This window comes from Sceloporus occidentalis, unplaced genomic scaffold (genome assembly GCF_023333645.1).
Source record: "Sceloporus occidentalis isolate IW3139 unplaced genomic scaffold, rSceOcc1.0.p SCAF_7, whole genome shotgun sequence".
Classification (NCBI taxonomy): Eukaryota; Metazoa; Chordata; class Lepidosauria; order Squamata; family Phrynosomatidae; genus Sceloporus; species Sceloporus occidentalis.
In genome coordinates this window covers 68894889-68921313 of record NW_028316987.1, presented here as the reverse complement: position 1 = coordinate 68921313, position 26425 = coordinate 68894889, and the positions used below count along the sequence as shown (strand labels likewise).

Sequence of the window (26425 nt, the reverse complement as noted above, 5' to 3'; positions counted from 1 at the left end):
AGGATTCAGTTGGTCATATGTCTCTCTGATGTCAAACTGCTTCCTTTTAATTGAGACTAGGCCTAGCCTTAAGTGAGATATTTTTTTGAAAAGTTTAAAAGTCCCTGCAAGAGTAGAGGCAAGAAGCTGAATAGAGATCAGTGTGTTAAGGCCTAGGCTGAAAAAATGAAGGTAGATGAGACATTAATTTATACCTTTGGCTCTAGTAGCTACAGGATTAGTGTCTTTGCAAGGCACATCAGAGCCAGTTAAGTAAGACAGGAGATGACGATTGGGGAGGAGGGATAGGATTACACTTTATGTGTAATTGGGTCTTTTAAAAACTGCGGACCCTCCATATTCACTGGGTAGGGGTGTAGGACCCCTATGAAAGTGGAAAAAACGCAAATAAACTGATTTTCTTTAACCTAAGAGAACACTTCTCTAGGAATCTCTCGGTTCTTCAGCACAACTCTGTGGTCAACATCCGCCAGAAGCTGAACATAAAATCATGCTGGAGGACCTACAAATGCCTAGAGAAGTGTTTTCTTTAGGAATTTCTGGGTTCTCCAGCGTGACTGTATCATGTTGGATAACTTAGAGAGAACATATTAATCAAATCCACAAAAATTTGGATAATCAAAAGGCAAAGTCACAGATGTGGAGGGCCAACTGTGTGTGTGTGTGGGGGGGTGTTCTGATGTTGAGTTGACTCAATTATTTCATTTTGGAAATCCCTTTTCCTTACTGTTGACATTTCCTGCTGGAAGCAGCAGGGCCAGCAGGGGCCTTTTCCACAGTAACAATATAAATGAGCTGCATTTATATTGTATCTGGGATATTAACACCGAAATAAAAATGCTTACAGCTCTGCAAAAACAGGCATTTTCCCAAAATAATTAAAGATGGATTCTTCAAAAAATATTTATTGATATTAATTATTATTCCCCATTAAAAGTAATGAAAACATTGAATCTAGGCCACTTTTCTTTCTCTGGGCTTTGGATAATCCCTTACCACCAATCCTGAGGCCAGATAAAGCAATCCAAGGCTACTTTTAATCCAGAATAGTTTGCCCAAAGTCAAAGAGATGCAAATTTTGTTGTTTTTTGATGAATTCTTCATCCAAGAAGAATCTCATATTGTGTGATATTTAACAGCCTCAAGTGCAGTTCATACATACAGATGAGTCTAGTGATTGAAATTCTGGGCATCCATCATTATTGCTGGTAGAGACTGGCACATTTTTAAAAGATCAGGCTGAATCCAGTTCCTAGGCTCAAACAGAGTAGGAAAATTGAATCATTGAGACTTTAGTGTTGTTTTACCATCCCATTCATTTCAATAGGTATACTCTAGTTGGAACAGATAGTTTGATATTGTTCTTAATCTTTGTTATTGTTGCTGCGGTGGTGTGCACCTTCAAGTAGTTTCCGGCTTCCGGAGACAGCCTAAGGTGAACCTGTCAGGGGGTTTTCTTGGCAAGATTTGTTCAGAGGAGGTTTGGCATTGTCTTCCCCTGAGGTTGAGAGTGTGTGACTTGCCCAGGGTCACCCAGTGGATTTCATGGCCGAGCGGTAAAGCGAATCCTGGTCTCCAGAGTCATAGCACTACACCTCACTGGCTTGGCACCTTGATACTGTGCTAACCTTTTATCCAAACAAACCACAGTGTTTGAGGGCTAACAGTACTATAGGAAACATATGTTGACATGAATATTGGATGTTGATGGAAGGAAAAGAGATACAGATTGTAAGTAAAATATAATTGCCAGTTTGTTAGAGACAATGCCTTAAGATAGCCTGATAGTTTCTTGATCTTATGAAGTTCAAATCCTATGATCCCTAACCAACAATTAAACTGAATTTGAAAGTGTACCTTTAAAAGTAGTTTCTATGGAGGCCTGCTATTTAAAGAAAAACATTTTTAAAAATAGTTGTATTTGACATGGCTAAATTAGCTTCAGTCTGGGAATCTAACTGGCATTTTGGTTATATTAGAATTATTTATTAGTGATCTGATCATGAGGTTTTCATAGCAAGATTTGTTCAGAGGGGATTTGCCTTCCTCTGAGGCTGAGAGAGTGTGACTTGCCCAAGGTTACCCAGGAGGTTTCCATGCTGAGTGGCAATTTGAATCTTGGTCTCCAAAGTCATAGCCCAGTACTGAAACCCCTAAACCATATTGGCTCAGTATTAGAATTATTAGTGTAGTTTATACAGGTAAAGGTACAAAATTTAAAAATTAAAATCTGAATGTGTCATCCTTGTGGTTTACAAGTTTTTGTGTTAAGAGGTTTTTAAAAACACAAATTCTTGGTATTGTTTTTCCTCATAGCTTCTTCAGTAGTCAATTCTCCTTGCCTTCCTTGAGCTGTCCCTGCTGTTTGCTTTCCTTCGTAAAGCTTATTGCCAGTGATAGGTTAATTAGCCGTATACTCCATAATCTAATCAGTGTATTCATACTCCAAACATTCCTGTCATCTGTCTTTACTTCTGCCTGAAAACTACTTTAAAACAAGTTCTTTGAGCAATTCACTTCAGGTCTGCTTTACAAGCTCTACATTGAAGCCTGGATCCACCCAATAGTCAGATGCTAGCTGTGCTTATACTAATGACTTGGTCTTGTAAGAACCAGTAAACAAACACTACTGGAACATTTTTTTTATGTAAGGGAAGCAGCTAAAGAGATTTTAAAGCGCCTTATCCCCAATGGGATGAAAGTGCATTTAATTTTAAAACTGGATGTTATCGCACTCGCTGGTGGCCAGATGAATGCAACCCATATGCAGCCCGGATCCCAGCCACGCTTATCCAGCAGCTTTTCAAAAATGAGATTTTGCCCTTTTTTGAAAATCCACTGGATAAGTGCGGCAGAGATCCAGGGTGCATACAGTTTGCATTTGCCCGGCCACCGGTGACCACAGTAATAGCCAGTTTTAAAATTAAATGCACCTTTATCTCGTCAGGGATAAGGTGCTTTAAAAGCAATGCAATAATCTCCTTAATCTCAGTAGTTTATACCTTGTGGTGAAATTAGTAAATATTTGAAAAATATCAGTGCTGTGGTGGATTGAATTGGCACCTTGATCTTTGCAGCTCACCCACTTCGGTGAGCTGACAGGTATTGTATGTCTTCATTAGCTCAGACTTCTTAGCTAGAAGTCTTATAAGCATTGCCATTGCCTGTTTTGATTAGTGTAATATGCTGAGAACATAAGCTTTACTTTCTGCCACAAGCATTTACCCAAGCAATGGTTCTACCTGTTTGTGTGCTATCTGTTTCTTGCTTTATGGTGGTAATAATAATAATAATAATAATAATATATTAATACAATAATAATACAATATTTATTTATATCCCACCTCTTCCCTTTTGGGGGATCATGGCAGGGAACAATAAAGTTTAAAAGTACAATATAACAAAACAACAAAAAACCTCACCCCCTATCCCACCCTCCCTAAAATACAAATTTATAAAAATAAAATTGTAGAAAATCGTACTCCCTTCTCTTCCCTTTTCTTCTGTGACAATGTTTTACTGCAGTTGCACTGTTGCACTGTTTAGGCTTGTTTTAGACTGGAGCTTACTAGTCTGACACTCAAACTACTATGCCACACTGGCTCTCCCTTGTTACCCACTTAAATCCTTACCTGAAGTGGGTAGTTGAGCCTCAGGGTGACCCTTTTATATGTGGACCTGTGCTGTGTTGTGGTGGGTTTGCTGTGGTTAGCGTGACCAGCCCTCCACCAAACTTAATATGAAAAGACAGAGATAGTGGTACAAACAAATAAACAAATGGAAATTGATTAAAACACATGTAATCAATATATTAACCCTTGAACTCTCAATCAGTTGCAGCTCCCTAAGCCCCAGTCAGTTCTCCTATCTTTCTGACTGTATACCATTTGTTCCTCATTTCTCTCAAATCCAAACCCTCTCTGAGATCAAAACCCTTTCTGGCCTCTAACAGATCCAAACACCTCTTTTGTTACAATTCTTCCCTGCATGCTTCCCTCACAGATCCTCTGAGCTGTGATTGACCTGCTCTAACCAGGCTTGCTTGGCTCCTCTTTCACATACCCCTCCATCAGAAGTCAATGCTCTTTTGAGGCCTTCATAGGTCTCATTTAATAACAATGAGATCTAGCACCTTATCATCATGAAAATATTAAGCATCACAATACAGACACATGGTGATACTTCCTGAAGGCATTTTCTATTATGACAGCATCTGTCCAGATCAGCAGCTATTGCCTGATAGTCCCACTGGTGTATAGTCTAGTAATTCTCAGCAAATAGGAGCTGTTGAGCCTTTGGAGGTAGTCTCTGGTGTACATGGTATACATGTGATGATTGTCTCAGTGGTATATGGATGCTGCTTTATCTGGCTGAGTCCTGCAAGGCATTCCTTTCACTGTTTCTTTCACTGCTGTCATCTCCTTCATTGTTGTACTCCTCTATCTCACTGTAGTCAACTGTTGATGCACAAACTGTCTCTTCTTTATTGCTGCTGATTGCAGAATCATGGTTTTAGTGAATCCTCTCTTCAAAGACTGCTATCTGGAGCTGTGTCACCCTGCAGAGATCTCTCTTGATGGTACCACCTCTTGTAGCCCTATATGCAATGTTTCCAATGAGATGTTTTGCTTTCAGGTTGCTTCCAGGATTGGAAGCAAATGGGTTGCCCATTTACAGTTTGGGTTATCTGATCTCTCTCAGTTTTCCTGTTTTATTAGTACACTTGTTTCATCTCATTCCCCAGTCTGATTCAGGCTGTCATCTGTTGGTTGCTCAGCAGTACTCCTAAGTGAGTCTTCCACTGCTGAGGGAATCAACCCTGCTTACTGCAGACATGCCAATTCTTCCAACTCAAGCACATCATCTTCATCCTCCGCTGAGGTTGTTTCTAGCAATTGTTCTGCTTCTGGCCAGTGGTGGGTGGTTGTATAGTCTCCAGACTTGTTGGGCCAAATTGTTTCCAGTTAAAAAGGGTACTGGGATATCTTGCCAGTCCTTATGCATTATGTTGACTCTCACAACTGGTAATGAGAAAGCTGGTCCTCTTAGGTCCTTAATCTTGATTTGGTTTTCCTCTAAAATATTTCTTTATTGATAAGATGAGGTTTGACAATCTATAAGTCTAATCCCACATGCCTCAAATTTTGGATGGTGATACTTTCTCTTTAAAGTTAGAATTGGTCTCTGAAGTTGAGGAGACACGTACAGTGTTGTAAAGTTCCTGAGGGTTATATTGTCAGCTAGTTCGCTAAGTACTTCTGTTTATTTTGTAATCTCAGTGGCTCTCAAAGTAGAAGTGGAGTTTACCTAGTCCAGGTTCTGCCTAAACTGAAAGACTGAAACTTTCGCCCAAGTTTTACTTGGTTTTGATTCTGAGGTACATTTCTTTTTATTGATTTGTGACCAAGCAGTTATACTGAATGTATTGCACATCTCCACACTTAAATCAAGTTTTAATTCCCACATTTGACTCCCAAACTCTCTTCTTTTCTGCCACAGACTTTTCCCTCAGATACACTACCACCATTATGCTGCCTAATTCTGTGAGGTCTTTTGTGAGCAGATTCTGGGGGGAAATGTGTTTTCCCTCTTTCACCTCTTATTAACACCAGATAATCCATTACTTCAGCTGCTTTTACCACAATTTTGGGTTGTTTGGACTGCACCGACCACCTAAAATCTTTAGCCAGGATGTTATAAAACTGTTCCAGTCCAACTAGATTTATTACCTCTTCCTTAATTTCAGCCTTGCACCTATCAGTCCAGTTCTCCAGCAGCTTATCCAATCTACAACCCTGTTTCTCTGAGATCAAAACACTCTCTGACTTCTAACAGAGATAAGCTTCTGTCTGGTTACACTTCTTTCCTTTAGGTCCTCCTTCATAGCACTGGTTATCTCCAACCAGGCTTGCCCCACTCAAGACACTTTTACTGCAATTGCATCTTGTCTTTGCCTGGAGCTTATTGCATCTTTTGGCTCTGTACCACTCTTGAGTTATGTGAATTGGTACCACTCTATAATAATTGATTAATGACCCCTACCATCCTACTGTGGTTTAGTAACCGCTTTGAGTGTGAATGTCTCATTCCACTTCATTGTGATGTTGAGTGCATAGGTAATGTGGTTTCATTGCTCCTCCCATGGGAATTCTCCAGCAATCACCACTAGGAAACTCCAGACTACTGATGGTAGTTGGACTTGTTTGTTGTGTTAGCTGCCCTCGAGTCGACTCCAACTCGTGGCGACCCTGTGGATGAGACATCTCTAAGAATCCCTATCCTCCACTGCCTTGCCCAGATCCTGCAAACCCACGCCCATAACCCCCCTGATCAAGTCTATCCATCTAGTCTGTGGTCTTCCTCTCTTTCTTCTGCCCTCTACCTTTCCTAGCATTGTTGTATTTTTTAGTGATCTGTGCCTTCTTATTATGTTGCCAAAGTACAATAGCGTCAACTTGATCATCATAGCTTCCAAGGAGAGCTCCACATGTAGGACCTTGGAATTCCCAAGAATTTTCAAAAGGACTGCTGGACATTCTATATTCTCCAGCATATTTTAAATATATATTTTGTTGTCAGATGGCAGAGATCAATTTTGATCATTGTTTTGTTTCTGTTCCTGTTTAACAGCTGTATTTTATTTATGTTATGTTATTCCAATTTATTTTATTTTATATATTTTTCTATTATATATATTTTTCCATTCTTTTCATACTGGTCAATGACCGAAATTAATTATTGATTGATATATATTTTTTAAAGTAAGGATAGAAGTTCAGTAGCACGGTTCTGATATTATCCTATTAAAGATTAATGCCCAAAGAAACCACAGGGTTCAAGAAAAGTTTAAACAGTAAAATACTAAAACAGAACTGTGCAAGTGTTGGTGTGTGAGGGAAAAAACCTTAGGAAAAAATGGTGGAAGTCTTGTGGTGTGTAATTATTTTCCTGATCTGGGCAGGAAGTCGAGGTGGTTCCAAAATAGCATCATTATGTAACTCTGCAATTATGGTGTCCCAATTTAAAAAAACAAACACCAATCATGTAACAGAAGGCATAGCAAACAGAGTGATGTAAATGGTACTGCTGTATCTCAAATGTGAATAAGCAAACATGGGAACTGACAACACTGAAGCGCAAATAAAATGCTGGCGTGAAGGAGTGCATTTGCTTGACTAGTTTCTGTTCTCTCACTGCTTTGGTTGTTGTATCTGAAGTGACGTTGACCACCTGTTATCATCAGACCCCTAAATGTGGGCTGGGCAGGTTATAGTGTTACGGGAGAACTCCTAAATTAATGTGCAGGAGACATTCTTTGAAAGGTTGCAGCTTATTAGCAAATGTACATTTAATTCTGAACGTGGTATAGAATGGATGATAAGTACTGTGGGCAGTGAAAACTTGAAGGGAATGTCAGTTTGTGAGTCCTTGATTAGGTCTGTCACTTGATTATCTAAATTTTAGTTGTTTCATGAATCCAATTTGCATATATATGTAAAATAAGAGCCAATGTGGTATACTGCTTTGAGTGCTGGTATGTATGACACTGAAGACTAGGGTTCAGATCCCTGCTCATCCACTGGGTGTCCTTGGACAAGTCACACCATCTCAGCCTCAGAGGAGGGTAAAGGTAAACCCATTCCGAACAAATGTTACAAGAAAATCCTGTGACAGGTTTGCCTTAGGGTCACCATAAGTTGGAAACAACTTGATGGAACACAACAACAATGTATAAAATCCTTCTTTTAAAATGTTCTTTGTCTTTAGGTTGCGTTCTTACTTAAAACTGGCTATTGTAATTTGTGTTTCTAGTCCTCACAGATTGGAAACCTTCTGAGCATAGCAGAACACAAAAATTTGGAGTATGCAGTGTCATCAGAGTCATATTTTTTCTTCCATGTGGTTTATTGTATGTTGGGAAAAGCAACAGGCCATTTAGGACAAACTTCTCCAACTGGGGGCCTTTTTTCATATATTAGGCCAAAGTTCTTCAATATGTCAGCAGCTTTCCATATGAACAGCCTTGAAATCCCGAACTGGCTGTTTGAGACAAGGATTTGGGATACAACTCTTCAGGATTTCTATTTGGGTGGCCATTTTCAGAAGGTAGTGGTGGGAACAATTGGTATGCCACATGATGGTTATCCTGTGGTTTGGTACAGGTCTCTGTTTTGGTCCTCCTTTCTTTTTAGCATTTACAGAGCAGCTGAACAATTGTAATTGACAAGTAGTATAATGTCATTCCGATGATACCCATTGTATTTCTATTTGCATATACATCAGGGGATGCTATAGAAATGTTAGTTTAAATTCAGTAATGAGTAGATTAGAACGAGTTCAGTGCAGATAAAATTGAAGTATTCTTGGTTGGTTATTTATCTAATCAGAGAGGTAGAATTGAGCACATTCTGAGTGGGATTGGTTTACCTTTAAGGATCAGGTTTACATTTTTCCAATGCTACTAGTTCCATCATTTGCAAACCTAGATGTTTCAGTGCAACAAATAATCTTACATTGGTTTAAAATCATGTGCCAAAAGCAATCCCTTTTGGACCAAAAGAACCCTGTCATACTTGTTCATTGCCTGGAAATATCCCATTTGGATAACTGAAATGGGTTGTATCTAGTTGAGCTTCACAATATCATCAGATTGTGAAGAGGAATTGCTGTCTGGTGCTGTGACAGCATCTGTGAGTCTGACAGCTTGGCTCACCTGATTAGCACCATAGAATTAGAGAGTTGGAAGAGACCACAAGGGTCATCTAGTCCAATCCCCTGCCGTGCAGGAAATCACAATCAAAGCATTCCCGGCAGATGGCCATCTAGCCACAGTTTAAAAACCTCCAAAGAAGGAGGCTCCATCACTCTCCAAGGGAGTGTGTTTCACTGTTGAACAGCTCTTACTGTCAGGAAGTTCCTCCTAATGTTGAGCTGGAATCTCTTTTCCTGTAGCTTGCATCTATTGTTCTGTATTCTTGTCTCTGGAGCAGCAGAAAACAAGCTTGCTCCACCTTCAATGTGACACCCTTCAAATACTTACATTTGCAAGAAGAATAGCTTTTTAAGAACCAAATCATACCGAAACAGTCTCTTTAGTAAAAAGGAGAAAAATGGCACAAACTGATAAGCATTTTATGGTGTTTTGAAGAATATTTGAAGCCCATGAAACCCTCCTTTTCATGTTAATCTGTCCATTTTAAGTATTGATGAGTTATATTGAAGCTTTCTTTGCAGTGGCACACTAAGAAGTAGACTGTGCTTGCTAATGTTGCTTCATCAGTGATTGAATTGAGGAGACTTCACTGTGGTTTGAATTACTGTATTTTCTGGCATATAAGACTAATTTTTAACCCAGGAAAATCTTCTCAAAAGTCGGGGGTCGCCTTATACGCCGGGTGTTATCTTATAGGGCAGGTGCTGAAACCTCTGAGCCGGACTGGAGAATCTGTGGTCGCTGCATATGGTTGGGGGGGGGGTCTCAAAAACGGCTGTGGCCGCATCCCCACCGAATGCAACAATCATATGAAAGCAGCTACCACTCTATTAGTATTGGAGACAGGGAGCACAGGGCAGGCAGAGAGAGCTGACCAATCCAAGCAGGCTTTGTATACAACAAGGTTTTCTGCTAAGTACCTGCAGGTCATTTGAATTAAAATGACCATATTGAAATTAAATCTGATGTTTTTTTAATTTTTATTTGGTGTGCATTGGAAGAGGGGTAGTCTTATACAGCAAGTATATCCCAAACTCTATATTTTAACTGAAAAAGTTGGGGGTTGTCCTATACGCCCAGTCGTCTTATATGCCGGAAAATACGGTATTTATCTTAATTTGAAGCACTTTACCTTTTGTTTTTGGCTAAATTCTAACTACAGTACATCTTTCAATTCTATTGACTTTTAATTTCCTATTAAAAATGCTGGACTGTCATTTGAAATTTGTCTTGTAAGATGAGGTTAAGGAAGTTTTATTCTTAGGTGTTTTTCTACTGGTTAGGGTTCAAAGTATGTATTTAGAAAGAAATGTTTTACCATGTTTATGTAGTAAAGATGTTATAGTTTAACAGAGCAGTAGTTAAACTATGTAGAATCAGGAGGAGGGATTTCTTCCTCTCCAAATAAGAACAATGATTCATTTTAAATTGCAATTTTACTTGAGAAAATCCTACTGTTCAACACAATTCATATTAGGTTTTTTTCTTTCAGAACACAAAACATGTTGACTTGTGCACCAAGTGATTGAAGGGGACAGAAGAAGCCCCACCCCACTGATAACAACATGGGAAATACAACTACTAAATTCCGTAAAGCACTTATAAATGGAGATGAAAATTTGGCCTGTCAGATATATGAGAGCAACCCTCAACTAAAAGAATCTCTAGATCCTAACATTTCATATGGAGAGCCTTACCAGCATAACACTCCATTACACTATGCGGCTAGGCATGGAATGAACCGAATATTAGGGTGAGTATGGTGGCATTATTCAACCTTAGAGAGTGCTGAGTTAAATAGCATGGACTTAACTTTCTTACGTTGTGACAAGTTTGTTTAGCAGCTCTTTTTGATCAGCATGCATTTAAATGTATTTTGTTTTGTATAGAAAAGATAATGTATCGTTGTTATGGTAAGGATCCAAAAAACAATGCAGATATTTTTATGTCCAAAGGGGTTTTAGTTTTAAATTTCTCAAGCGCTATACCTCTATACCACAAGACAATCTATTTTAAATGATATTGCTATGCCTCTTAAAGAAAAGAAAAAAATCACAGGTCTGTGCATTCTGTTTATTGTTTCAATTATAATTTCAAATTCTGTGCTGTCACATGTATGAGTTCTGCATCTTTTCAGAACAGGATTTTGGAAAGGTCCGTAGCCTTAGAACCTTAGCATTATAGAACTCTGCTGTACTTGAGCAGAGATATTCTTTGCTCTGAGGCTGTTTCAAGGACAATATGTAAGCCATTTTTCAGAGCTCTGTCAAGGATAATTTCCACTTCTCCTCCTCCTCATCTGTCTTCTTATTTATGCTAAATCTTACATCATTTTGAAGTGTTCTATAATCTTAAATACAGTACCCTGTTTACTGCTTGTGTTACTCTTTATATTTTACGTTCTTTTTGTATCTATTTCACATGGATTATAATACTGAATTAAATGTTTTTTTTACGTTAGTTAAATCTTGGTTACATGCTCTGTAAGTAAAACTAAGGCGTGTTACAGACCGCCGGATTGCGACGGTCTGGCTCCGCCTCCGCTTTCAGCGGCCAAACCGTGCGGCTCCCGGACGCTCAGAGGAAGGAGTGTGGAAATCGTACTCCTTCCTGGGCCCCGGAAGAGACGCCGCGAGGCGCTAGTCACGCACTCGCGGCGTCACTTCTGGGGCGCGACATGCGGACGCACAGCGTCCGCTACGTCAATATGGCGGTGGCCGTGTGGAACGGCCTCCGCCATTTGTCACAGACTCTGTCCATGATAGGGTTAGGGACGTCTGGAAGAGACGCCCCCTTTTCAAACTGGGACGTCCTCAGGATGTCCCTAATGGCAGTCTGTAACCCGCCTAAGAAAACATTCCTTGTAGATAAAGCTACAGAAGTCTTGTTCCCAGTTAGCAAGTGAATCCCAAGTCAAGTTGGCTTCAGCAGATGGCAGCACTGCCGGATCATTTTCCTAGATATTGCAACATTCTGATTTTTTTTGTGGTATTTATGGAACATATAATACAAATAGCCAATTAAATTTAGTACAACCATTGCTTACGTGTATGTTCTCCCTCAAAGAGCTTTTTCTTCAGTTCAGCGGCCCTGACTTCAGAAGAATGTAGTCACACATGAACGTGTAAAATTGCAGCCTTATTATTTACTCTAGATAATATTAAAGCATTTCTTTCTGATACTGTCAATACTTAGGACTAGTAAACCTAAAGTAATAGATTAAAGAAGACAGGAAATAAAATATGCAAAAAAACAAACAAACACAGTGATACTGCCCTAACTTAATTGGGGGAGGGAACATGCGTGTACTTATCATTTTGACTATCAGATGCTTGTCAATAATAATGGGTTTTAGTAACAGTATGAAAGATGGTTGTTGAATTTCATTTCCTGCTTTTTTGAATGGTGTGTCTGTACGTTGATTAAATTCTAATTTTAGATATTCTCTTTTAAAGATCTGATTGTAATTCTGAATTCCATCACTTTTGTACAAGTGTTATCTAGTTTCCCATAGATATTAGAGGTTTGTAATATCCTGTGGATATGGCTTCTACACTCATCTACATTTCATATTATTACTTGACTTTTTGTGTAACTGATATTTTGTGTGTTAATATCTAGTGTATAATGAAAGATAACTTTTTGATTGCTTCTAAGACAGTTTGTTGACCTGAATCAGAGGGCCTTCTGTCAACTGTCAAAAACAGAGTTTGGTGAAATTCAGACAGCGTTAACAAACATTTCTGAATAGAGCACAAAGATTTTGAGAACATGAAGGGATAGCTCTCGATATTTTGAAAAAGATTAAAGCTTTACAGAACTTAAAATGATGCCTGATTGAAAATCAAGTTTTAGAATACACAGAATGTACTGCATTAATTCAGGTAACAGTTTTCAGCCTAGTTCTGCCTCTGGACTCAACTCTAATAACAGGGAACCTACTTTCAATTAGTTTACGCACACACCATTATTTCCTCCCCCTTTTAACCATTTTTCTTCTAAAGCAGTCAAGCACCAATGAGCCAAAAGAAGTAGCTGTTAAGGCAGATATAGAGAACTTCAGGCCTTGGGGCTGAATGTGAATCGGAGCAGGGTTGGGTTGAGTTGTTTTAAATAAAGGGCTTCCAGGTAATTTGCACCAATGTCTACTTTACCTCTTTTCTTGACATTTCTTGTCACTTCCCCATGCAAATATTCTATTGGCTTTTTTGAAAGTGGCATATTTTGCTATATTTGTGAGCATCTTGCTTGTGGTGTGCGGTGTGATGTTAGATGTGGGTGTGTCCAGACCCTTAACAACTCTTCCCAGATGTGTTGCAATCCTAACATGATTTCCTTCTGTTTCTCCCCAAATGCCTCTATGCAAATACTTTTTCTAGAGGTACAGTGCGAAAACAGGTAAACTTATTAGTAAAAACATGTACATAGCATCCCATCTTTCTCTGTAGTCTCCTTCAGTGTCTCATTTCACACAGGATGTATATGTGTGGGGTTAATATCACTCCAAGAAAACAAACACAGCAATAGCACTATTATACAATAGTTTACTGCTTTAGCCTTAACCCTTCAGAGAAAATAAATAAAGGGAGTTAGGTATCAAGGGAGTTAGGGAGAAACAGAAGGAGTCCACTGAGAACTGCAAATTGGAAACTTACCTAGGAGTAAAAATGGAGACTAGGCAGGGGATTGGACTCATTGATACTGTTATAGCACTTTATAGAATTAATATTGTAGAGGGGTTAAAGCAGTTTTCTCTTTAGGAAGAGAGAGACATTGACCTGGAGACATATTGGTTAAAGGGGGAAATGAATTAGAATGTGGACTGCAAAATACAGCTGGCTTTCCGTATCTACTGATTCTTTATCCATAGATTCCAGGATTCACAGTTTGAAAATATTCCAGAAAAAGTATAAATTTCAAATAGCAAACCTTGATTTTGCCATTTTATATAAGGGACATCATTTTATGGTCCCAGTGTATATAATGGGACTTGAGCATCCACGTATTTTGATATCCACTGGGGAAGTCTTGGAACCAAGCCCCATTGGATAACAAGGCCCCACTATAATTGCTTGGTATTGCCTTGAAAGCAGAAGGAGAAGTACAACATACATCTCCTCACTCAATTCTAATTGCTCTCTTTCTTAGTAGGGAAATGGTGATAGTCAGCTGCACTTACCAGTTCTGGCAACATCACAGAAAGACTCAGGTTCCTCCTTGCCCTTTTGAAAACGCAGCTTGAAAGCCGGGTTGTGACTGAAGTATGAGAAGTTAAGGTCCACAGCCCAAATCATTGCAGATAGAAGACAAAGGCACTGAAACATATAAATTTAAAATTCAAAATGTACTATAACAGGAGGACCACCTGAGAAAAGACCTGTCCCTTCACTTTGCACTTTTGATGTGCATATGTGTAGGTTTAAACCGTGATTTTTACAAACTGAGATTCTATATACCAGCTGGCTACTGCATCATACCCTTTAGAATTAATAGTGTTAGAACACGGTAGAGATGAGGGCATGAACTTCTAGCAGCCTTATAGTTCATTCCTAAGTGTATTGAGAAATAGTTCCCTTCAAATAATGAGTCTTCTAAAACAATTGTGTATATAGTTGCAGTCTTAAGAGCTGAATGGGTATTTTAAATTGTGTATATCTAACTTCCCGGGGGTGGGGGAGTGAAATTGTTCTTACTAAATAATGTATAATTGAACTTTATGTTGGCTGGTAATTCAATACAATTGATTATGCTGAAATGCCCCTTTAGCAGTTACATAATTTAGCTGATACAGCAAATTGTACTAGGGACACTAATAATTAGAGCTTGAATAATTAGTACTCTTTCTATACCCTGTTACTGTATAACTGCAGAATATGGAACCTGGTACAGAAAGAAGCTTTTAGAAAACTGAGATTTTGATATGGGAGTGGGGAAGTGGGGTGATTTGATAGTAATGACAGCTGGTATCGCTAAAACCAGAGATGTAGCTGAGTAAGATTTTCTTGATTTGGAATTGGGGAAATTGAGTCTGATGTTTGGCTTTTGCCATACATGGTGCTCCGTCATGCTTTTGCTTGCTGCTATTAAATGATGTAAAGAGCAAAGGAGCTTGCTAAATGAAGCAAAAAAAAAAAAAAGTTTGCAACATACTTGTTGAAAAATAAGACTTTCTCCCCAAGAAATGGGAAATATTTAATTTGCAGAGTTAGTATAAGTTATATAATTCATCTATTTTGACACAAGGCTACTTTACTGAATGTTTTTTCCAGCACACAACAAATCCAGCCCTGATAGCTGGACAGTAGGAAGGAATTAATAGGAAGACATAGCTGCTTGTTGGGAGCAAAGTAGGAAGTAAATACTCATGAATAATAAAGCAGATGCAGTATGAAGGCTAGGAGCCTCATGATTGTGAGCTTTGGGTTTATGTCGCCCTGGTAAACAAATCCTAGAAGCTTTGTGAACTTGAAGAGTGGGATAATGACTGTTTTAAGTGGTAAAGAAATAATTGGGAATGTGAACTGCAGGAGAAACTTTTGTTGAAGTTAATTTTCCCCCTAGGTTTGTACGTAATGTTGAATCAGTTGGCTAGATCAGTTTTCATATTGATTGAAAGAGTGCTCTGGTTATTCAGTAGATTTAATAAAAAGAAATATTTGTAATTCTGGTACTTATAAAAACTGTGTATGTCAAAATACTGTCATGTACCCCTTTTATTCCTTTAGGAAGGAATGACATTCTTAGATTACGCCTCCTACAAGATTGTATTATCTAAAGACAAAGAAAATGCATTGCCTGCTTAAACAATATTTTACTAATAATCAGTATTTTTATTGTAACCACAGGTGATTAATTGGTTGCAACAGATCTTGAGTGCAAGATAACTTCTTTTTAACTCTTTTTGTTTTTTGTAAAAATGATTTTAATTAGGGCTGCAGTATTTAATCAGTTAGGTTATTTTTTTAAAAGTCTTTACTAGACTATAGACCAGTGGTCCCCAAGCTCTGTTACTCCAGATGTTTTAGACTTTAGCTCCCAGAATCCCCGACCGTTGGCCAAGGTGGCTGAGGCTTCTGGGAGTTGAAATCCAAACCACCTGAGGACCAGAGTTTGGGAACCACTGCTGTAGATGTTCTAACACACATACCCTACCATTAATTGTATCATAGATTTTAATGCTTTCAATTTTTTTATTCTTAATTTAATTTTTAATTTTAATATTGATAAAACCACAGATGACAAGTACCACTTTAAAATGTCACAAGGTTAACTTCTGCAAATAGTGTCATAATTGGTAAAATACTATTCAGTCTAACTGGAAGAATGTAGCATAAAGTATCTTGAGGTCTCAGAAGGAATATTTGACAGTTCTCCATAATAGATAAATCTAGTACAGTACAGGTAGCCACTGTTCTTCAGGCTGATTCCAGTTGGTAGCTATTTTCCAAAATAATACTAACATTAGGACATGCTTAGTTTTTAACTTCTTTCTCCGTACATTCCCACTTGTACCCTCCATTCTAGTAGTCAAGGTCTGCTGTCCCAGCCTAGGATCTCCACTGCCCCGTCCTGGATTAGCCCCTTCTCACTTGCTGCCCCTCACTCCTGGAACCTTCTTCCCCCACAAAAACGGGTCATCACTTCTTTGACCACTTTTAAATCTGAACTGAAGACTATCCTGTTCAGGGAAGCATTCCCAGGCACTGTGTGATTTCTATTTGGTTTTTGATTGGATAGTTGATGTTGATGTTTTTAATTGTTGCTTGCTTATTTTAACCAGATCTATTCTATATTATTACCTATTGTTTTATATGTATTTTGTAGATTGTATGCCATTGGCAGGTTTTATTTTTATTGATTTGATCATTTGTATGTACAGCGCTGTTTACATTTACAGCGCTAAAGAAATAAACTATAATAATAATAATACATAATAATTACTGTCGTAGCACCAAAAGGCTACTGAGGGTCTGGGCTCCTTGTGCTTTCAGGTCAGTCCTTGCCTTATGTAGGCCAGTGTTGAGATGAATGCACACACAATTTTGGTCCCACCTTCTTTGGAAAAACGGGAGAGCAAGAGAGTACAAGAGTACTGCAGTGTACAAGTGCAGTTTGTTCTGGTTCACACAAAGGACACATGGATGCTTTCTATGTCTGTGACATTTTTGAAGACAGGATGAAACTCCTCTTATCCAGTGGCCAGGATCTTTAAGAATAGCAAGCAAATTTTCAAGAGCTGCTTTATCTCTCCTGCCAATTATTCTGAGAAGAGAGAGAGAAGCTAGTTTTTAAAACTTAATTTCTTGCCTCTGAAACAGCAGCTGTTACTCCCTCACAACATAAAGCCAGATGCTTCTGGAACAAGCGAGAACCTAATTAAACCAGCTTGGTTATTAAATAATAGAGACTCTTCAGTGTCAGGCTTATTTTTATTTTAAAACATTTATACTCTGCATTTCCTTTGGGAAATTCAAGGTTACTGACAACAATAATCTTAAATTTAGTTATTAAAATCATATTTACAGTTTAAGCAAAGCTAAACATCAAATCATGTAAAGAACAGTAGAAGTTAAAATCAAAACATTGGTAAAAGTTTTTAGAAAATTAAAACAAAAAACAGATTAACAATTAAAAACAGCAGACTAAGGTCCAAAACACACTGCAGAAATAATCCAGTTTGAGGCCACTTTAACTGCCCTGACACTGAAATCTTTGAAAGTCCTCACCAGTACTTCAGAGTGAACCCAGTTATTTCAGCCCTATATCAAGACCCCATTAACATCCAAGTCAATGCATCCTAGACTAGTTTTCTAGGCCATTCTCAACAGGCAAAACTCTATGTTGTGCTCATTGCAACAATCTCAATTTATACTGTGGGGTAAGTGCCTGTGCCCTTTTAAACCTCTTGTGCTGCAACTGAATTCTGTTTAGTGGCTTCCAGGAAACAAAAAACTATTAATATGATAAGGAGTATTTTAAGAATAAAGCTTCCTGTATTTTTAAATATTGCTACACACCATAGACCAAAACACAAAATAAGGTTCATCCTGTTACAGTGAGTCATGAAGTAAAATTCGATTATGTAGTATATTATCAAACAGTGATGGAAATGGAAATGGGAACATAATACCAGCTAATATCATAAAGCCAAGACTACACTGATTAGGATTTCTTCCAGACTTCATCAAATAGGGTGCATGGAGGCAAGGAAGAGTAATCTAGCAACATGATATCCTGTCATTTAAAAGTTCTCAAGTGGGAAGTTGTCTTTCTTGTTTGCATTCAATTAATTAGAACTTTCATGGATACCTTGTGGGCTGTACTTTTCCATATCAGCTAGAGTGGTAATATATTTCACATTTCTGGATGTCTGAAAGTTAACTTCCCAATGAGGCCAATAAGTTATTTTGCTCTGAAATACCTTAAAATTCCAAATTGATAAACAGTGATCCTTGATGTTTATATTTTTTGTATACCTGATTAAGTACATTGTAAAGCCTCAGCCAAGGAGGTGCTTTCTCTGAAATAATTGTTCTTCTTAGATCATAAACTATTGGAGAGGCTGCTTCCAACTTACTTCCGGTTTTTTAAAAAGTCTTTCTTGGGTCTAAAATGACATGGGGGGAGGGGAATGTGGCAAAAATGTCACCTCAGAGCCCATTTGGGGACAAAAAACTGAAGGCTACTTAAAATCATAGAGTTGGAAGAAACCACAAGGGCTATCCAGTCCAACCCCTTACCATGCAGGAATATACAGTCAAGCAACCCTGGGGGTGTTGCATGTAGCCTGTTAGCAACACTTTGCCCACCCCTGTTGTAGAACATTGATTTTAAAAGATATCTCTACGTAAACCAAGTATTACTTTCAGTGCTTTCTCTCCCTTGCCTCTTAACACCAAATGTATAGACCACAAATTCTGTATATCCCTTTAATCTTTCTGGTGTGGTTTTCTTGAACTCCAGACCATGCCTTATATTTTCATACTCCAACAAATGCATAGCATCCTTAAGCAGTGCCTTTTGTTGGCCACTGTTTGAATACTTTCAGAGAGCAAATAAGAACCTGAATGTTGGTCTCTTTGCAGTTCTATAGGATGTTTGTTTCCTTTTTCTCTTTTCAGGTACATAATAAACAGCTTCTATTTAAGATCTGGCATTTTCATTTTAGATGTAATCCTAACCAACAATGTTAGGCTTGCTTTCATTTTGACAAGGAGAGAGACATATGAAGAATTTAATGGACCTAGTTTTTTTCAAGGCATATGAGTTGTGGTGGCGTTGTAATATTTCACCAATATCAAAAGGTATTTCCCATAACCTGCAATACAGAAATAGTTTCTGCATTGCTTTCCTAAGCTAAAGGGCATGTTAGTTGGCAGATTCCAAATTGTTCCATTCCCAGAGTAGCTGAGGGGAGTAGTAATTTTTATCAGATATTTTAGCAGGAAAACTTTTGGCAGAGAATTTCAGCCTAATAATATGGTAATAATAATAATAATAATAATAATAATAATAATAATAATAATATATCTCACCCTGCTCCCCGGACCGGGATGCAGGGAGGCTTCCAACATTAAAAAACAGTACAATTAAAAGCATACAAAAATAGTACATTAAAACAGAATTAAATTATTGCAATAATTAAAACAAATTACATGTTAAAATATCAAATAGTTTTAAAAGATAAAAATTTTTAAAACATGGAAACAATGTAATACCCTGGTCCATTCTTTAAAATCTTTCTGTTTTGAATGCCTGTCTGAAGAGGAAGGTCTTCACCTGTTGGTCTCTCTAGGAAGGGAGTTCCACAGTCTAGTAGCAGCCCTAGAAAAGTCCCTCTCTCATGTCCCCACCAACCGTGCTAGTGATGGGGGTGGGACGGAGAGAAGGGCCTCCCCTGAGGATCTCAGAGCCAGAGCTGGTTCATATAGGGAGATACGGTCTGCCAAATAGCCTGGACCTGAACCATATAGGGCTTTATAGGTCATCACCAGCACTTTGAATTTTGCCCGGAAAGAAACTGGCAGCCAGTGGAGCTGTTTCAACAGGGGTGTTGTGTGATCTCTATAACCTGCCCCAGTTAGCAGCCTGGCTGTAGCTCTTTGGACCAGCTGAAGTTTCCGAACATTCTTTAAAGGCAGCCCAAAGTAGAGTGTGTTACAGTAGTCCAAACAGGATGTAACCAAGGCATGTACCACTGTGGCCAGATCTGGCATCTCAAAGAACAGGTGCAGTTGGCTTACAAATTTTAAATATGCAAACACACTCCTGGTCACTGCAGAGACCTGGGACTCTAGGTTGAAAGTACCCCCAAACTGCGAACCTGTGTCTTCAGGGGGATTGTAACTCCATCTAACACAAGCTGGACCCCTGTTCCCTGATCTGCCTTCCGGCTGACCAGGAGCACCTCCGTCTTGTTTGTATTAAGTTTCAACTTGTTTGCTCTCATCCAGTCCGTCACTGATGACAGACACTGGTTTAGGACCAGGCCAAGCTCCTTGGATTGGGGTGGAAAGGAGTAGTAGAGTTGAGTGTCATCAGCATATTGGTGGCACTGCACCCCAAAACTCCCAACGACCTCTCCCAGCGGCTTCATGTATATATTAAATAGCATAGGAGACAACATAGATCTTTGAGGGACCCCACAGGCCAACGGTAAAATAGTACCTCCAAGTCCCATCCCAGAGAGGCAGCCCTCAGGATACCATGGTCGATGGTATCAAAAGCCACTGAACGGTCTAGCAGAACTAACAGGGACACACTCTCCCAGTCCAGTTCCCTGTGTAGGTCATCCACCAAGGTGACCAAGACTGTCTCTGTTCCATAGCCAGGCCTGAAACCAGATTGAAATGGATCTAGATAATCTATTTTGTCCAGAAACCCCTGGAGTTGGAAAGCCACCAAAGGTCCAATACCTTGCCTAAAACGATAGCTTGGATACTGTCCAATAATTATCCATTATAGTGGGATTCAGGGATGGCTTCGAAGACCTCACAACTTCCTCCTTTAGGCAAGTTGAAATTCTCCCTTGTAGGGAGGTACTGACTACTCCTTTTACCCATTCAGCCAGTTCTCCTGTGACCTGTTTAATAAGCCAAGGACACATGTGATGGCTTTCACCTTTTCAAAGATCTTGTCCACATCATTAGGCTGTGCAAGTTGAAAAGTATCCATTAACACTGGATAGACAGGTGCCAAGGTTATATCCACTGGCATTGTATCAACTGCAGCATCCAAGTCAGAGGGGATCTGAGTGACTTTATCTGCAAAGTGCTATGCAAATTCTCCACAGTGGGCTGCCGAGTAGTCTACATTTTCTACTTGAGGGTGAGTGTATAAGAGACCCCTGACCACTTGGAACAGCTCTGATGGATGACTTCATGCAGATGCCGTGCTGCTCGCATTGCCACAGAGTAGGCCTTCAAATAAGCTCTAGCCCATGAGATAGGCAGACAAGCATAATGAAAACTGAATATTCAGAATAAAAGAAACTGAGCTCACTTTATTTCCTACTTGTTGAAGAGTACCTGGTACCACCCAAATCTCTACCTAGTACCTCAAAAGGGGCCAGTTTTTCTTTATTAACCTCAGGAATCTTACCAACTTTACCTCAGAGAGCCCTCTTTCCTTATCTCTCCCCCGCCCCCCCCCCCCTTTATAGACTCAGGTACTGTATATTAGTGTTAATATGCTAGCCCTTCTCTTGTTTTTCTGACTTTATTCTAGCCCTCAAAAATATTTCTAGTGAGTTTTGGCAAGCCTTCTTTTTTGCTTATGGAATTTTCTCTTTTGAAATTTTGACTTGAAACTGGTCACTGGAACTCAGACAAGAATCCTAAGCACTCAGATTTTGAGGCAAAGTATGATATTTCAGTGAGTTATGATTGCCTCAGACAGAACCCGGGCATTCTTCTTGATTATCATATATATAGTTAGAAAAACCTGCATCTTGCTTTACTGTGTTACTACTTTATGTTCTCCACATAGGACTTTTCTCTTTGTGAGAGATGGCAATCCAAATAAGCGAAATATACACAATGAGACATCTATGCACTTGCTTTGTATGGGACCTCAAATTATGATATCTGAGGGAGCTCTTCAGCCTCGCCTGACACGACCTTTTGAAGATGATTTCAGAAGAGCAGACTGTCTGCAGATGATACTGAAATGGAAAGGAGCAAAGCTTGACCAAGGCGAATACGAAAGAGCAGCCATTGATGCTGTTGATAACAAAAAAAATACACCTTTGCACTATGCTGCTGCCTCAGGAATGAAGACCTGTGTAGAGGTAAGAGTTAATATGAATATAGCTAAAACAGGGATGGGAAACACATGGCTGTATGTTGTTTGCCTGCAGTTTGCATTGTCCTTCGCCATTGGCTGCACTGGCTACGGCCAATGGAACTGTTGTCCGACAGCATCTGAAGGGTGATACGTTACCCACCCAAATATAAATAGCAAAGAATAGGAAACAAGCAGCCACTGTTGTGGCCTACACAGTTACATTTATATCCTGCCTTAGTACCATAATGTAACTCAAGGCAGTGTGCACCAGATTCCCAGAATGTCTCTCATCCAGGCCTTGACAAGACCCAGGCTTGCTTAGATTCAGCAAAGTTGTTGTATCCTTTTGAGGGGCCCAACTGTGCTTTAGAAAATCAACAAGACACTGCAACCTCATTACTTGCTTTAGACAACGTTACCTTTAATTTTCAACATAAGTACAGTTGCCGGTGAGGGCAAATTTATAGTGTGTTCGTAATTCATTGTATTGTACCGTCTATCTAATCTACTGTTCTTAACGTAGCAATCATCAAAAAATGTTTGGCCTTCCATACCAATTGGAAGTCTTCAGTTTTACATTCCTTCCATGTGGCACAGCTGAGTGGTCTGTTTTGTATCATGTTTGCTTTAATATGTAAATAGAAGAGTGCAGGCTGTTATGTCCAGTTTTATAGAGTTACAGTACATAGCTGCTCAGACACAAGGAGCTGCCTTCGCAGTGCAAACCTTCGCTTATCTGCCTGCACTCATTTAAAGCCAGACATATCAGAACAGTCTCTGATAGAATTGAAAGATCCTTATGTTGAGAGAAAAAGAGTTGCATGGTGCCAATCCCTCATAATGCAGAGGAAGCAGCAACTATCAACAAAACCTGTTGAACTTATGTTTGCCGTTCTGATGATGGCACACCATAAGTTGTAGTGTTGATTCAGTTGATGTGGAGGGGTTCTATCTTGTCTGATCCTCAGTGTTTTTCTGGGAATGCCAACATGGAAACAGGCTTATAATTGAATTTGTGAAATCATTTTTGAAATGCTACTTTATTTCTTCATGTCAATTTAATATTTTAAATAATTTTCATCAAAGAATGTCTAACCCTTAAAATTGTTTTTAAAGCTATTTTTGGAATTGTGTGTAAATAATACAAGCATTCTCTGGATGACTACCTGAGCAATCCATGTTCAAAATTTACCCCTTGTTCCACCATCTTGTGGCAGGAGTCCAAATTACTAATACAGTTGAAATCATTGACTCCACTTTCCCTCAAGCTAAGTTTTTTGTTTCTTCCCTTGCTAGCTGGTCGAGGTTTTTGTTCTCTCCCTTCTTAGAGTTCCCTTTATGTTAAGTACTATCATTAATTTAGTTAACTTAGGCTCCATACAGACAGGCCAAAATAAAGCTGCTTTGGGTCACTTTGAGGTATGCTGTTTAAATTATGGATGCGTCCTAAGAGTCCGGAAGTCACGCAAAGCCATGCTCCAGTCCCAAGGACTGATGCGTGGCTTTGGTGCAGCTTCCGGCCTCTTAGGACGTATGCATCAGTTAAACAGCATACCTCAAAGTGATCCGAAGCAGCTTTATTTTGGCCTGTCTGTATGGGGCCTAAGGGCCTGAACAGACAGGCCAAAATAAAGCTGCTTCGAGTCACTTTCGAGTCATGCTATTTAAATGATGCATGCGTCCTAAGAGGCCAGAAGCCGTGCCAAAGCCACATTCCAGTCTTAAGGACTGAAGCACAGCCTCCTAAGATGTGTGTGTCATTTAAATAGCATACCTCCAAAGTGACCTGAAGCAGCTTTATTTTGTCCTGTCTGTTCGAGCCCTAAGAATGGTGTCAGTAAGTGGGGATGCTTTAAAGAAGGAGAAAGCTGCAGAATTAGAACTGGAAAAAGTAGATGCACAGTTTTTTCCTCAGAAAAAAAGGAGGAGGCAAACAGATGAAGAGCCAGTTCCTAAATTCCAAAACACACTGCAGAAATAATTCAGCATGAGACAGTTTATCTGCCCTGACTCAATGCTAGGGAATTCTGGAAAATAGAGTTTTGTGAGACATTTAGCCTTTTCTGTCAGAGCTCTGGTGCCACAATAAACTACAGTTCCCAGGATTCCCTAGCACTGAGCCAGGGCAGTTAAAGCTGTCTCAAACTGGATTATTTCTGTAGCGTGTTTTGGATCAAACAGTACACATTTGGATGTCTGAATAGATACAAAAGTGAGTTGTTTTTCTCAGAGGAAAGGAAGGCTAAGATAAGACAAAAAGTAAGCATGCTACTGGTTATGACCTCTGTAGATATAATGCATATGACCAGAATCCAGGGTTTATTAATCTCTACAATATAACTAGTACCTTGGGACTAGGTTCCACAGAAAAAAGGTTCAGTTAATACTCATACATCATCAATTGGTGATTTTAAAGCAGCATCATTGTTTGGTAAAGGTGCTAAAATCAGTGAAAACAGATTAGCAAGAGTGGATACAGAGCCACAACCTGGACAGGGGATTTCTTTTTTGTCCTCAAAGGAGAAGTAATAGTAACAATGGATACCCATCTATCAGATTGAGGGTGCTCATTGCAGTGGGCTTTACATCCAGGAAAAAATGGTCACCAAGGGAAGAGAGGCAAAAGTATATATCTGCTGGAGTGAACAGCAGTCTGTTTAGCTTTATTTGGATTCATGAGTAAAATAAAAAATCAGAAAGTGTAGGTGAAAACAGACAACATGATGGCCAAATGATATCTTTGCAATTGGGGAGGAGCTCACTTCCCTATGTTGGTCAAGGAGGTGACCACACTACAGAGCTTGAGACCTAATACTTTTAAAAGGCAGATATCAGTTCTTTCAACAATTTTGACACCCGAGGGACTGATTCTATCTAGTTATCCTCATGTGAAGAAATTAAAGGTGCAACACTTAAGACTTCTCATACAACAGATGTCCATCTTGAGATTTAAATCTGGTTCTGAATGCCTTGGCAAAATGTTCCTTTGAACCACTTAGGGCTAGACTACATGTAAGTGTACTGTGAAACTTGGTGTACATTTTCACACAGTTGCTTTGGCAGTTGTCTTAACTTTCCTGTGCAATACTTGTTCACATCTATTCACCTTTCCTCTGTCAAAATATGCAGCTATTTGAATGTATGTGAAGCAGATGGACAGCCACATGTGCAGATTTCACTGGCTATTCCAGTAAAAAAAAAAACCCACCCTCAAAGCCTTTCCCCATTAAGTTTAAGGAATCTCTCCCTGAGCACAAAAAGCTTGAATTCCTGTGAATTTCATGTGGCCAGATCACCACTACTACTACTACTACTACTACTACTACTACTACTACTTCTTCTTCTTCTTCTTCTTCTTCTTCTTCTTCTTCTTCTTCTTTTTTTTTTACTGGAATGAGAAGTATTTTAAATGTGTAGACTAGCCTTTAGAGAGATTTCACTGAGACTTCTATTGTTGAAAGTAGTTTTTCTGTTGGAAAGTACATTTGCCAGGAGAATTTTAGAGCTAGCTGCTCTGTCAGTCAACCCTAATTTATGTAGGTCTGAAAAAGACAGGCTAACTTTAATGTGCTGGTTCCAACTTTTTTGGCAAAGAATGTTGTAATGAGAGGATATGAAAGGGCTTTACATTTGCCAGTTTTCTGCCCAGATCCTTCATATCTTAAGGAGAGGGAGTGGCACAGTTTGGATGTTAAGAGAGCAGTTAAGATGTACTGTATATACCAGAACCTTTTAGTCAAAAATTTGACTCCAAAAACCTGGATTGACTTATTCACCAGACATTGGCCTGTTACAGACTGCCAAAATAAAGCTGCTTCGGGTCTCTTTGGAGGTATGCTGTTTAAATGATGCATGAGTCCTACGAGTCTGGAGGTCGCGCCAAAGCCACACTCCATTCCTAAGCACCGGAGTGCAGCTTTTGGTGCAGCTTCCGGATTCTTAGGATGCATGCATCATTTAAATAGCATACCTCCAAAGAGACCCGAAGCAGCTTTATTTTGGCAGTCTGTAACAGGCCATTGTAAGTCCTGTACTTTAACTCTTATTAAAACGGGAACTTTTCCCTGGTGAAAGGCAAGAGCATAATCTGCCTGGAAGCACTGATCCTCTTGTATTCCCTTATCCATCCAGCCTTTAGTGTGAGCACAAACAGTATGTCTGCTGGAATTGTGTAAGTTCTTTAGCATTGTTTTCCTTTGCTTCATCCTTTAGATCTTTTATTACATACGGGGTTGAGACGGCCATGGTCGCCTTGGTCGATGATCTCCGTCTGGGCATCGACAGGGGAAGCGTGTCCCTGTTGGTGCTCTTGGACATCTCAGCGGCTTTCGATACCATAGACCATGGTATCCTTCTGGGGCGCCTGGCAGAGGTGGGAATCGGGGGCACTGCGCTCCAGTGGTTCTGGTCCTACCTCTCCGGGAGGTC

General features: G+C 39.4%; 1 protein-coding gene across 7 annotated transcripts in view; it reads left to right on the top strand.

Annotated features, from left to right (window-relative positions):
• ANKIB1 (ankyrin repeat and IBR domain containing 1) overlaps positions 1-26425 on the top strand; it is a 91774-nt gene that overhangs the window by 17248 nt on the left and 48101 nt on the right. For 6 of the 7 annotated variants that reach the window (XM_089533233.1, XM_089533235.1, XM_089533229.1 and 3 more), the window contains exons 2-3: positions 10206-10466; positions 21701-22001. In XM_089533233.1, coding sequence (XP_089389359.1) covers positions 10279-10466; positions 21701-22001 — 489 coding nt within the window. In that variant the 5' untranslated portion in view covers positions 10206-10278. Of the gene's footprint in view, positions 1-2626; positions 2648-10205; positions 10467-21700; positions 22002-26425 lie in introns of those variants that run through there. The other variant, XM_089533231.1, reaches the window with a different exon arrangement.